This window comes from Peromyscus eremicus, chromosome 12 (assembly GCF_949786415.1).
Source record: "Peromyscus eremicus chromosome 12, PerEre_H2_v1, whole genome shotgun sequence".
NCBI classification, from domain to species: domain Eukaryota; kingdom Metazoa; phylum Chordata; class Mammalia; order Rodentia; family Cricetidae; genus Peromyscus; species Peromyscus eremicus.
In genome coordinates this window covers 31,941,035-31,952,524 of record NC_081428.1, presented here as the reverse complement: position 1 = coordinate 31,952,524, position 11,490 = coordinate 31,941,035, and the positions used below count along the sequence as shown (strand labels likewise).

At 40.6% G+C, this 11,490-nt stretch overlaps 1 protein-coding gene across 1 annotated transcript; it reads right to left on the bottom strand.

The window, feature by feature from the left end:
- Positions 1 to 1,064: 1,064 nt before the first annotated feature.
- C12H3orf38 (chromosome 12 C3orf38 homolog) lies at positions 1,065 to 6,885 on the bottom strand. The gene is made up of 3 exons (XM_059277348.1): positions 6,647 to 6,885; positions 4,878 to 5,116; positions 1,065 to 2,311 (listed from the first exon to the last, which is right to left on the bottom strand). Exons 1-3 carry the CDS (start codon positions 6,771 to 6,773, stop codon positions 1,661 to 1,663), a joined length of 1,017 nt encoding a protein of 338 aa, XP_059133331.1. The 5' UTR covers positions 6,774 to 6,885; the 3' UTR covers positions 1,065 to 1,660.
- Between the last annotated feature and the right edge of the window lie 4,605 nt (positions 6,886 to 11,490).

The window sequence follows — 11,490 nt, the reverse complement described above, 5'->3', positions numbered from 1 at the left end:
CAATATGAGTATCTACTTTGAGGACAGATGCAGAGATTACCCGAAAAAAGGAGCCAATCCTCTCAATCTATTAAGACTATTTCAAAATTTTCAAGTTGACTTAAAACTATGTGTAGAAATCTGAGTCTTTCTCAGGCTTTTTATAGATTCAAAAGTCCAATACTGAAGATAACTGAAGAAAATCTTTCCATAGTCCGACACATATACCACAAGGGTAGTTTTTAATCTTGGCTTTACTCAGGATATCTGTATCGATTCTTCAAACCCAAGGAAGTATAAAATCAAACTGAGTTTTCAAAACTCAAGCAGAGGTAGAGTGGGTCAATTGTGACCTAGTTGTCTTACTTTATGAACATACAGTAACCATTTTGTAGACTGCTCTTTCTTTAAACCTAACTGTACTATACTTACAATATACATATGAGGAAAATCTGCTTTGTGGCAGTTAAATTGTCAAAGCTCTCCTTAAGAACTGTGGGCCAAATCTAAACAGCTGATTATTCTAATACACACAAAAAGAATTTCCCGTCTTTATTAACTTATGTTAGAACATACTGATTGTACTCTTCATAGAGACATGCCACTAAAATAAAAGCGGAGGTGTGAACACTTACCTCTTTTAATATTCATATCAATCCCCCTAGATTATCAGAGTTAAATATAAAAATTAACAGGTATAAAATACCCTCATATTTTCCAAATAGTAATTTAAAAACAAATTCCAAACCAAATCCAAGGTCAGCAAATAGTTACCAGGTGATGAGAAATTTAAACTTTAAGCTGGCAAATCAATTTTAGATCTCAAATCTAGTAACACAAAGGTAAAAAAACTTTATGTAAGGCTTTATGTATACATATTTTCCTACCCATGTTGTAAGTTCTAAATGGGCCTTGTTATTTTGAGGAGAGTCAACCTCAGCCACAATCAATCAGGAGGAAGAACAGTAATTTGTTTGCTGGGAATTATGCATACTTTGAAAATTCCAAAGCCTATTTTTCATCTTTAGGGTATCATAGTAAATGTTCTATAAAACTGTTAGCTAAGCCTGAGTAGTAATAAGGTCTGTGTTGAAAACAGCATTTATTGCCCAAAATAGTTCAGAAAAGTAGCAGATTTTGAGATATTTGCTTGGACTAGAACAGATAATTTAAAAGAGAAGTTTCAAAAAGGTGAAATAAGCTTTTCTCCCCAGAATAAATTATTGGACTTTTTGCACAAGTACATTATTTGTACTTTATATAATTAATAGGACTTTTGCATTTATACAAACATCTCTAAACTGTTACCTTTTTTTAGACAACTCTTTAGTGAGATGCATTTTTTAAGATATCCAATAAGCCATGACTACTACTAATCTTTGCCACTTGGAGGTACAGAGACTAACAGGCTATTCACTAAATAAAATGAAAATATTACCTATGGTTTCTAAGGCACACAGTTATCTACAACATCTAAAGTGGGATTTATTTGCTGGACCACAATAAGTTCTCAGAACATTTGCTCTAACTTGGGTAGAAATAGGCAAGTATTCACATTAGTCTCCAGTCCAAAAATGTATTTCAGCTAAAATATGTCAATCCTCACATCTGCAGTCACTTAAAGATGATCAGTGTTGTGCTGGGAAGTTTCTGCAGCTACTTTGGGATGACAATACAGTGCTCAGGGTTTTAGAGGATTAGGCAAATTCTGTTCCCTTTTGTTCAACAATGCCTCATCTCCACTACATAAAACCTGGTCTCCAGTCCCACTACTGGGGTTATTACACAAAGTGATTACATTATAAAAGGCCTCCAGATCACTCTGTTCAAATGTAACAGCTGGTTTCAGGGATGTTCCAGGAGCAAGGGAACTTCCTCCAACAATTCTCAGGTTGATAAATTTGATTTTCCAAGTATTTTCCACAAAAGGGCTACGGATAAGTCCAAAAATTTGTTCAAATATGCCCAAGCAAGTATTTCCTCTGTGGACAGTCCCTGCAACTCCGACCATAACTAATCCATGAGGAGAAGAAGCACATTTTAGTCCTTGAGAATCGAGGTTGGGACTGAGAAAAAGAAATTCCTCTTTCACTAATGACAGTAAACGAAGGCTCACAATTTCTGCTCCTTGGTAGTCTATCACGTTTTGTTCTGAGGTGCTATAATAAAACCTAAGCTTGACATCATGCCAGAAGTGCTGTGGGCCCCATTCCTCTTGAGGTGGTCCCAGAAAAGGATTCTGAGAATTAAGAAGTTCAAAGAACCAGTGGCAGAATTCTTCTCCTAAGCGACGGAAATCAACCTTTTCAGCGTTTTGCTCTTCTTTTGCCTGCTGGTTAAAACAAAAACAGAGGAAAGTGAAGGTTCACCTCTCACGGCCAAGGTTCTAAGTGCAAATGTACTGGTCAGAACAAAGACCAATGAACTACACCATGCGCAGATCAACTTCTTCCAAAAGAGTGTTGCTGGTTGTTTTTGCTCTTTTGGGGGCCCACCACTCAGCTCCCAAATAAATACACATGGAGGCTTCTTTTTTGCCCCCCCTGAGGCTATGTATCTTTTTTAATTAAGAATTTTTTATTCATTTTTACATACCAACCACAGATGCCCCTCTCTTAGATCCTCCTGCCCCTCCTACCTCCCCCCCCAACCCACCCCCTATTCCTTCCTCCAACAAGGAAAGGCCGCCCATGGGGAGTCAGCAGAGCCTGGTACATTCAGTTGAAGCAGGTCCAAGTCCCTCCCCCTGCATCAAGGCTATGCAAGATGTCCTATCACAGGTAATGGGCTCCAAAAAGCCAGCTCATGCACCAGGGATGGATCCTGATGCTACTGCCAGGGGGTCCCTTAGGCAGATCAAGTTACCCAACTGTCTCGTTTATGCAGAGGGCCTAGTCCAGTTCCATGGAGGCTCCACAGCTGTTGGTCTAAAGTTCATGAGTTCCCATTAGTTTGGTTCAGTTGTCTCTGTGGCATATTAATTATAAATGTCCAGCCTTAGGTTGGCTTGTTTCTTGCCAGCTTTTCTGAACTTATTATCCTATCTGTCTTTGACTGTGGGCTTTTACCTTTCTCTATTCCCGTATACCTTTCATTACTTCTTACTCTGAGGCTTGCTATGTAGCCCCTTGCGTCCTCCTCCTTCTCTCAAACTTTCTTCTTCTTCCCCCAGATTTCCCCTTCTGTATATTCTCTCTGCCTGCCAGCCCCACCTATCCTTTCTCCTGCCTCGCTACTGGCTGTTCAGTTCTTTATTAGACCATCAGGTGTTTTAGACAGGCAAGGTAACACAGCTTCACAGAGTTAAACAAATGCAACATAAACAAAAGTAACACACCTTACAATAAAGAAAATATTTTCAATTTAAATTTTATCTAAGTAAAATTTAACAAGCCCACTGCTGGGTTCAGTGTCACACAGCTAAGATGTCAGCTACTCGGGAGGCTGAGGGAGAAGGCTGGCTTGAGCACAGGAGCCCAAGACCAGCCCTAGCATGCTCTCATTCATTCATTCATTCATTCATTCTCTTACTCTCCCTCTCTCTTCCCCTCCCTACCCCCTCTCATTTCTTTTTCTTCAATGTGTTTGGTATCAAACCAGACAGATACCCTAGACCTTTATCTTCTTCTTCTAAGAAAAGGGCTTACTCTGTATCCAAAACTGACCTGGAGCTTACAATCATCAAGTTTCTTATCTCCTGTATGCTGAGGTTACAGGCATCTAACATTCCACCTATTCTGATACCCTGTTCTCCTCAAAACCAATTCTAAAACAGTAATATAGAAATGTTATTTGCAATTCCGATGATTTGATCTTAGAAAAAGTTAAAAAAAATAAAAAAATGAACAAAGCCCTTTAAAATATCAATATCAGCATGAATAGTCAATGACAATGGTTTGTGCATAATTTTCCCTTGACTGTACACATCTTCCAAAACTTTAAAACAATTGCTTCAAAAGGATCCTTTAATGAATGTAAAGGTCAAAAAAGGTGATTATACAAATAATTGCAATAATTAATAAAACTCATGAGGAATTTGCAATTTTCTAACATCATCATAAATTCTATTGAAAAGTAAGCTCTTGTTACTCATTCTATCTGCTTTAACATAGAATGACTATTATTTTTTTAATCAGGAAAGGTTTGTCAGAACTTTTTTAAAAAATTTCCCTCTACAAAAAAATAAAATAAAACAAAATAAATAAATAAAATTAAAAAAAAAATCCTTCTACGTTTCTTAAACAGATACGCCTAAAGGTGATTGAAATGGGTAATTTTCCATGACCAGAATACTATTTTTTTTAATTAAAAGGGAATAATACTATAAAAACATACCCTATAAACTAGACTCCATGCACCTATGTATTTCAGAACATAGTACCTCACCAAGAATAAGACACTATGTCTTATTCTATACTACATGGAGTGCCTGTAATTCACTATATTTGGCACAGAATGTGGTATTTAAGTTTATTTTCCTGGTCTTCACAATAAGCTTGATAACATATTATTTCTATGAGCATTTCTTTTTCTCCTTTCAGTATATTAAGCAAAAAAGACCTTAAAACATCCTTTCCTAACTGCACTATGAAAGCATAGTAACTATCCAGAGTTCAATCTAGCAACATTAAGTACTCACTATCACACACACACACACACACACACACACACACACACACACAAGAGCAGCCAGGATTAACTGAAGTGGAAATCATTTTCTTCAAGTTTTTTAAATGAGATTTTTGCATGACTACCAAAGACAGTGGTCTTGAATAAGATAATAAATGAGATAAAGACTAGAAAACACAAGTACTATGAACTATGCACCTCAGAGCTAGGACTATTTGCATAGTTTCAGACAGAACAAGGATTCTGAACAAAGTACAAATCTAGTGTACCTGTTCAAAGAGCTGGATGTCCTCTGTCTTTGTATCTGATTCTGCTGTCTCCTTCAATTTTGGTGACTGTTTTTCCCAATAATCTTTTGCATACTGAATAAGATTGTGCTTTTCAGTACTTGGGGGTACAATCACCCCGTGTTTTGCCAAATACTTAAATATGACTTCTCGGTGGACTTTTTTGCGCCTCAGAAGTTCTTCTACATTTTGGCTATAAACTAATATTGCATGAATAGCATCTAGAAAAAAAATAACCATAATTAATAGACAATCACAAGGCATTTGCAAATTTGCCCAACATCAGCAAAAATTCTACTGAAAAATATTTAAGCTCACGATATTTGCTTTTGCATTAAGATGGCTCTGGCTTTGAAAAGCAAGAAGTGGCTCATCCATTTGTTAGCTTTTTAAATCCTTTATACTTTAAACTTCCTTTACCTTGCCAGTGATGGTGCTGGGGATGATGTGGTGGTAATGAATGGTGATGCAGCCTTTAGTCCATTGGGAGGCAGAGGCAGGCAGTTCTCTGAGTTGAAGGCTAGCCTGGTCTACAAAGCCAAGTCCAGGGCAGCCAGGGCTACACAGTGAAACCCTGTCCCCCAAAACCAAAATAAATAAATATGAGTTGTTTTAATAAAAAATATTTGACCCAGAAAAAATTTATTTCTCCGCCCCAAATATCAAAAAAAATCTACAAACCTTGAAAAAGTAATTAAAATGACAGTATTTGAGATGTCAAGGAATGTTGTCAAATTCCTGATTCTACAGATAATCGAAGTTGGTAATCAGGATTCTACAGATAATCAGGAAGTTGCTTTTTAATTAAAAGCTGTGCTACAAACACAGACTAAAATGTATCTTTCTGATACACAACGGGTGCAAAGTGGCAAAAATTAACTTTTAAAAAATGCACTCGTTACCTATGTCTTCCAAAGACCTTATTCCAAGGGACACACAGTATCCTTGAGGCCCCTATTTCAAACTTCCCTAAGGCTATCCTCTTTTTCCACCCATTTCAGGGTTAGCTACTACATTCGATTGTTTGTTTGTTTGTTTGTTTTTTTTTGGGGGGGGGGTTGGTTGTCATTTCTATTCCTTTCTTTACAGCAACATACGTATCATTACTGTATTTAGTAAGTATTTTTTGAATGTTTTATAAATTCAACGTACAGATATATCCTTTGTGTCTTACATATAACCTTCTTTAATTTAAAAAAAAAGAAAAAAAACTCGTGGTTTTGCCACTTCTCAACTTTATCTGTCAGACGAAGAGACTGAGCATTCCTTGACACATACGGATTAAAGCCACCGGCCTTTTGTTGGGTGCAATAGGTATTTACCTAAGAGACCCACAAAAGGCGTCTGTGTCCTCCCTTCTGGTGGAAAGAAAACCGCCAGATCAGCAGCAGCTGATGCCCTCGGATGACAGGCGCTTAAAATGAAACACACACTCTGGGGCTTTGTGGGAATCATGAAAAATAAATAAATAAATAAATAATAAAAAAGGCTGATTCGTCCTCGGGCCATCATGTCAACAAAGTTTTACCGGGTCGGTATCAGACCCTCGCAAAACCCCGGGAGCCGCTCCGCTGCCCGACCCGTCGGCATGCCGGGACCGGGCTCCGCGGGCGGCGGAACCTGCGTGGGGGACGGCAGAGCGGTGCCGCCGCGGCCGGAGCGGCCTCTCGGGCGGGTTCTGGCCCAGGGGAGCCGAGCAGCCTCCCCGGACCGGCGCGGACCGGCGCGGCCCCCGCGGCGTGAGGCGGTACCTTGGCGGTCCACAGGCTGCACCAGGCGGTTGGTGACGGTGTCGCACAGGGCCATGATCTCGTCATCGTCCAGCAGGCCGAGCAGGTGACGGCAGCCCTCCGTCTCTAAGTGGCTGAGCCCAGACATCTCGCCCCCGGGGAAGGGGGCAGAGGACGACGCCACCAATGTCGCCCTCTCGGCCCGCCGGCCGGCCGGCGCCTTAGCAACAGGCACCGGAAGTGCCTTTCCAGCCGCTCGCGCCGGAAGGGCCTCGGAGATTCCAGCCCCCCGGGCGGAAGTGCTGGCTCAGAAGGTCGGCGAGGAAACGCTGGGGATCCCGACTTGTGGTTCCGGGCCGTCTTGGAGTAGCGTTCCACCGATGGCGCTTCAAAGAGGCATCGCGAACGTTCACCTTCCACACGAGGGCTGGTTAGAAACGAAACTTTAAACTCACCAGCACTGCCTCCTTTAAGAGCGACTGGAAGTGCAGCGCATGCCCGGGCGGGTGCGTGGGGGTGGAGAGCGCAAGCCAGCTCCCATCATCCCCCGGGGCTAGCAGGTGGAAGCGCTCCTCCCCCTTCCCCCTCTGGTGGCCCGGGAGCGTTTGAATGTTTGTCGTCTCTGGCCACAGCTAAGTTAGGTGAGCTGGTCCCTTGATATTCTTTAGCTACGCAAGTTAACTTAAACTTTTAAACACTATGCTGAGAAAATGTTTTCAAAGAACTATAGCTTACTTACCCATGATTCCATCCTTGCCCACTGTTGTGAGAGACCACCAAAGACAAGCTTACCAGAATGCAAAAGCAAAGCTTTATTTGGGAGCAATTCAAGCCTAGGCAGGGACCCCCGTCAAGCCATCCAACTCAGTGAAGGCTGGAGGAGGTACCCATCCCTCTGCAAGCTCAGGGTTTTTTTTGTTTGTTTGTTTGTTTTGTTTTTGTTTTTTGTTGTTTTTTGGTTTTTTTGAGACAGGGTTTCTCTATGTAGCTTTGCGCCTTTCCTGGAACTCACTTGGTAGTCCAGGCTGGCCTCGAACTCACAGAGATCTGCCTGGCTCTGCCTCCTGAGTGCTGGCAAGCTCAGTTTTTAAAGGCAAAAACCACAAGCTTACATCAGTTAGGAGTGCTAGTATGGGTACAATTCTGATTGGCTAGCTTCTGCGGACTTTCCAGAAACCTTATCTTTATCTTACACCTAAGGAGGAGTGGATGCCTGTCACCATTCCTCATTGGCTGCCCTCAGATGGGGGCATTTCTATAGCTAAGCAATCACCATAGAGACTAGGGTTGGGATACTCTGTACTTTGCACTAACTAATTCCTGGAATCCGGTCAACTGGATCCAGTAAATTGAGGCCTATACCTAAAATGGAGAACATTTAGGCCTTATTTTTAAAATGGAGGAACTTTGGTCTCATACCCACCTTGTAGATGACTATAATTGAGCCCAAGGATGAGGCAGTGAAACCCCAATTTGCAACTGGTTGGTCACAAGTACAACTGAAACAACCTGAGGCTTCGGATTTGCGTGGAATGTGCAGCTGAAGAGCCGCAGTGCCTGACGCCATTAGATTTGAATTAGTGGCTAGTACCTCCCACTGCAGTAATAGTTGCTTGGTTGGTGTGGGGAAAAAAAAATAGATACACAAACACACTTACCTTGGGTAGAAAGTGATTTGTGTTGTGAGTATAAGTAGGAGAGGCTAGAGTTTTTCATAAATACAGAATCACTGAGATTTGGAGCAGGATAATTTCGGTCAGAGTTTTTCATAAATACAGAATCACTGAGATTTGGAGCAGGATAATTTATCGTTGCAGAGGCTTAGTTCTGCATTGCAAGATGCTTAACACCATCCCTACATTTTCACAAGGAGTAGTGTGCCCTTCTCTGATTTGATGCAAGTGAAAATACCTCCAGACTACCAAATGTTCCCTGAGAAGGAAAATCATCCCCAAGTGAACCACTGATTCACTTTCCAAAGGGGTTTCTGAGATGATGAAGATATTTTTGCATTGCCCAGTACTAACCACTGTCCACATCTGTCTTTTGAGATCTTGCAGTATGGAAGTAAAACTGAATAATTTCAAGTTTTACTTGAATTTGAGTTAAGTTTTAATATCCACGTGTGGCTAGTGGCTACTAAATTGGATTATGCCGAACTAAAGATTTGTAGGCCATTCTGTAGACATGTATCTTTTATGTTTGACCTCTGACTTCAATTCGTTTTTATTTTCAAAACCCATTAGTGCAGATAAGTCACAAGGGTTTCCTTATGATTGCTTCCTTAGACTCGTATTCCAGGTCTCTGCTTCAAAGCCTTTGTTCTTGCTAATTAACTTGAGATGGTCTTCTCTTCAGACATCTCAACTGTTCATTTTCCCTACTGTTTATTCAGGTCACTACTTCAAAATATTACCAGGGAAGCCTCACTGCATTGGCCCATTCAAAATCACCATCAACACCCTACTTATGTTTCCTACCCATTTCATTTGTCTCCAAAGTGTTTATATAATTTAGTATACTATATTGTTCATTGCTCTCATTCCACTCCCAGCCCATTTTAAGGTGAGCTCTGCGAGGCAAGCAATTTTTGTTTTATTATGTTTATGAAGCCTGACACATAGTAGATATGCTATTTTTTAAGTAACATTTGTAATAAATAAATTGTGAAGCCTGGAGGGTTTTAAACAGAGGGATGAAATGATCGAAGTTTCAAACAGGATCACTTGAGTAATGGTATGAAGGGTAGACTGAAGGAAGCGAAGAGGAAAGAGAGCCCAATTGGGAGGCCAGTACTACTTTTTCTGTGTGACAGAAAATGGTAAGCTCAGGCAGAGTGGAAGATCTGATAGTCTTGGATGACTGCAGGCTTTGGTTTGGGCCACCAGAGTTGCCATTTGCTGAGAAAAGGAAAACTGGGTAAAGTAGGTTTGAATGAGGGATATAATAGCTAAGAGCTCAGACTTTCTGGAACATGTGATGGTACCTAAGAAAGAATAAATCAAAGAAAGAAGGTTGCTGAATTAATCGTGACCAGGCAGCAGTGAAAAAAGTGCATGCAATAGAATAGTATGAAGGCGGGTAGAGTTTCCAGCGTGACTATAAGGCCAGAGACAGAATAGTAATGATTACGAATTTGGCAAACACATAACAAGAAGGACTTGGCATCCAGCCCTTCATTTACTAAATTCTTACAACCTTGCAGCAATAGTTGTCCCATTTTACAAAAATATAAAGTCAATTGGCTATCCTTTTTAAAATGATTTATTAGCTCTGTGAGCATTTTGAACATTTTGATCATTACATTAACTCCCTTCCCCATATCTTGTGTCTTCTTATTTTTCAGACCTGTCAAAACCAGTTTGTGTTGCCAAGTATCCTTGGTTGTATGGCCTTCAGCTGGAGCATGGTCAACTTACCAGAGGCTAGTTAAATTCTTAAAGAAAACTGACTTTCCCTTTCTAGGGGCTAAAATTGCTCCTCCTCAGCTAGATTAGGACTATGTCCCCAACTTTTCCTGTCCTTGTTGGATTTGGCCTGGCTTGAGCTTGCACATGTCTTATGTCTGTTGTGATTTCGTATTTGCTGCTGCCCACTGTGTCTAGAAGACAGTTTTCTTGTCATCTACCACCTCTGTCTGTCTCTTACACTCTTTTCATCTCCTCTTCTGAAGTGATCCCTGAGTCTTGGTAGGCAGAATACTGAGTGTGTTGGGCGTGGGGGGAAGTGATGAGCATTCACAGTTTCTTTTTCTCTACATCTTGGCCAGTTAGGAGTCTCTGTGGTAATAACCATCTACTACAGAGATAGAATCTTCTCTGATGAGGGTTGGGAGATGCATAATGATAAGTGATTATGTCCACTTAGTGGTATATTATTAATTGCTTAGATTTCCAGAATAAAACTACCATTCTAGAATTTCAGTGCAGTCTTAACTTATCTACATACCCTTTTATCTGTTTCTAATAACTATGAACTGAATACTCTTTGTAAGAGGTGAAAGACGTATACATTGTGAGGAGATACCAGAGTATACTCAGTGTATTTTTTGAAAGGTAAATACAATTTTCTCATGGGTTAAGCCATTTCAGGTATTAGTTCTTACTATCTACTGACTAAGTCATTAAGTGCCTACCAATGGGAGTTTTCGAGAAGGCTCTGAATTTAAGAGGAGTTTACCATACAGGGAAATATGGTACACTATTGTTTTTTATCTAGTTTCAAACCTTAGCTTGTGTAAGAGATTTGTGATAGATGTAAAGGGCATTAGCTCACAGATAAGCACTGGGGAAACCAGGAACCTTTAATCACACAGGCTTATCTCTTCATTGGAAGGGATTTTCCACCTGGAAGGCTGAAAGTGGATGTTAATAACCTAGTGATAACTTTGCTGTCTTAGGGCTAGGCCTGATGTGAATCTCCCAGAATGTTTATCCCAGACTCTCCCTCCTTAGACCTTTAGCTTTAGCTTTGTTTCTCAGTCAGTAGGAGCCATTCTTAGGGGAGATGTCCCATGTACTTTATATCCTAGTGACGTTTACACTATCTTTGTCAGAGACCACACTAGATCCTAGGACAGTAAGCTATAGAACCCATCTTCATGGTAAAGGCCACTTGTACTTTGCAGAAGAGTCTCACTGTTGTTATGCTTTACGTTTTATTGTGCACATGGGATTGAGATAATTGTTACCAGCAAACTTTTTTTTCCCCAAAATTAAACGTAATGTGTCTAAAATAAACTGCATGGTGTCAGACTCCAGAGGTTTGATCCAGCCCAGTTAAGTTGTGCTGAACCAAGTTTCCTTCTTAAATCTTGAGGTTTGTTTCTCTGCTAGAAGTAGGGGTTGCTGGAACCCCCACAATAT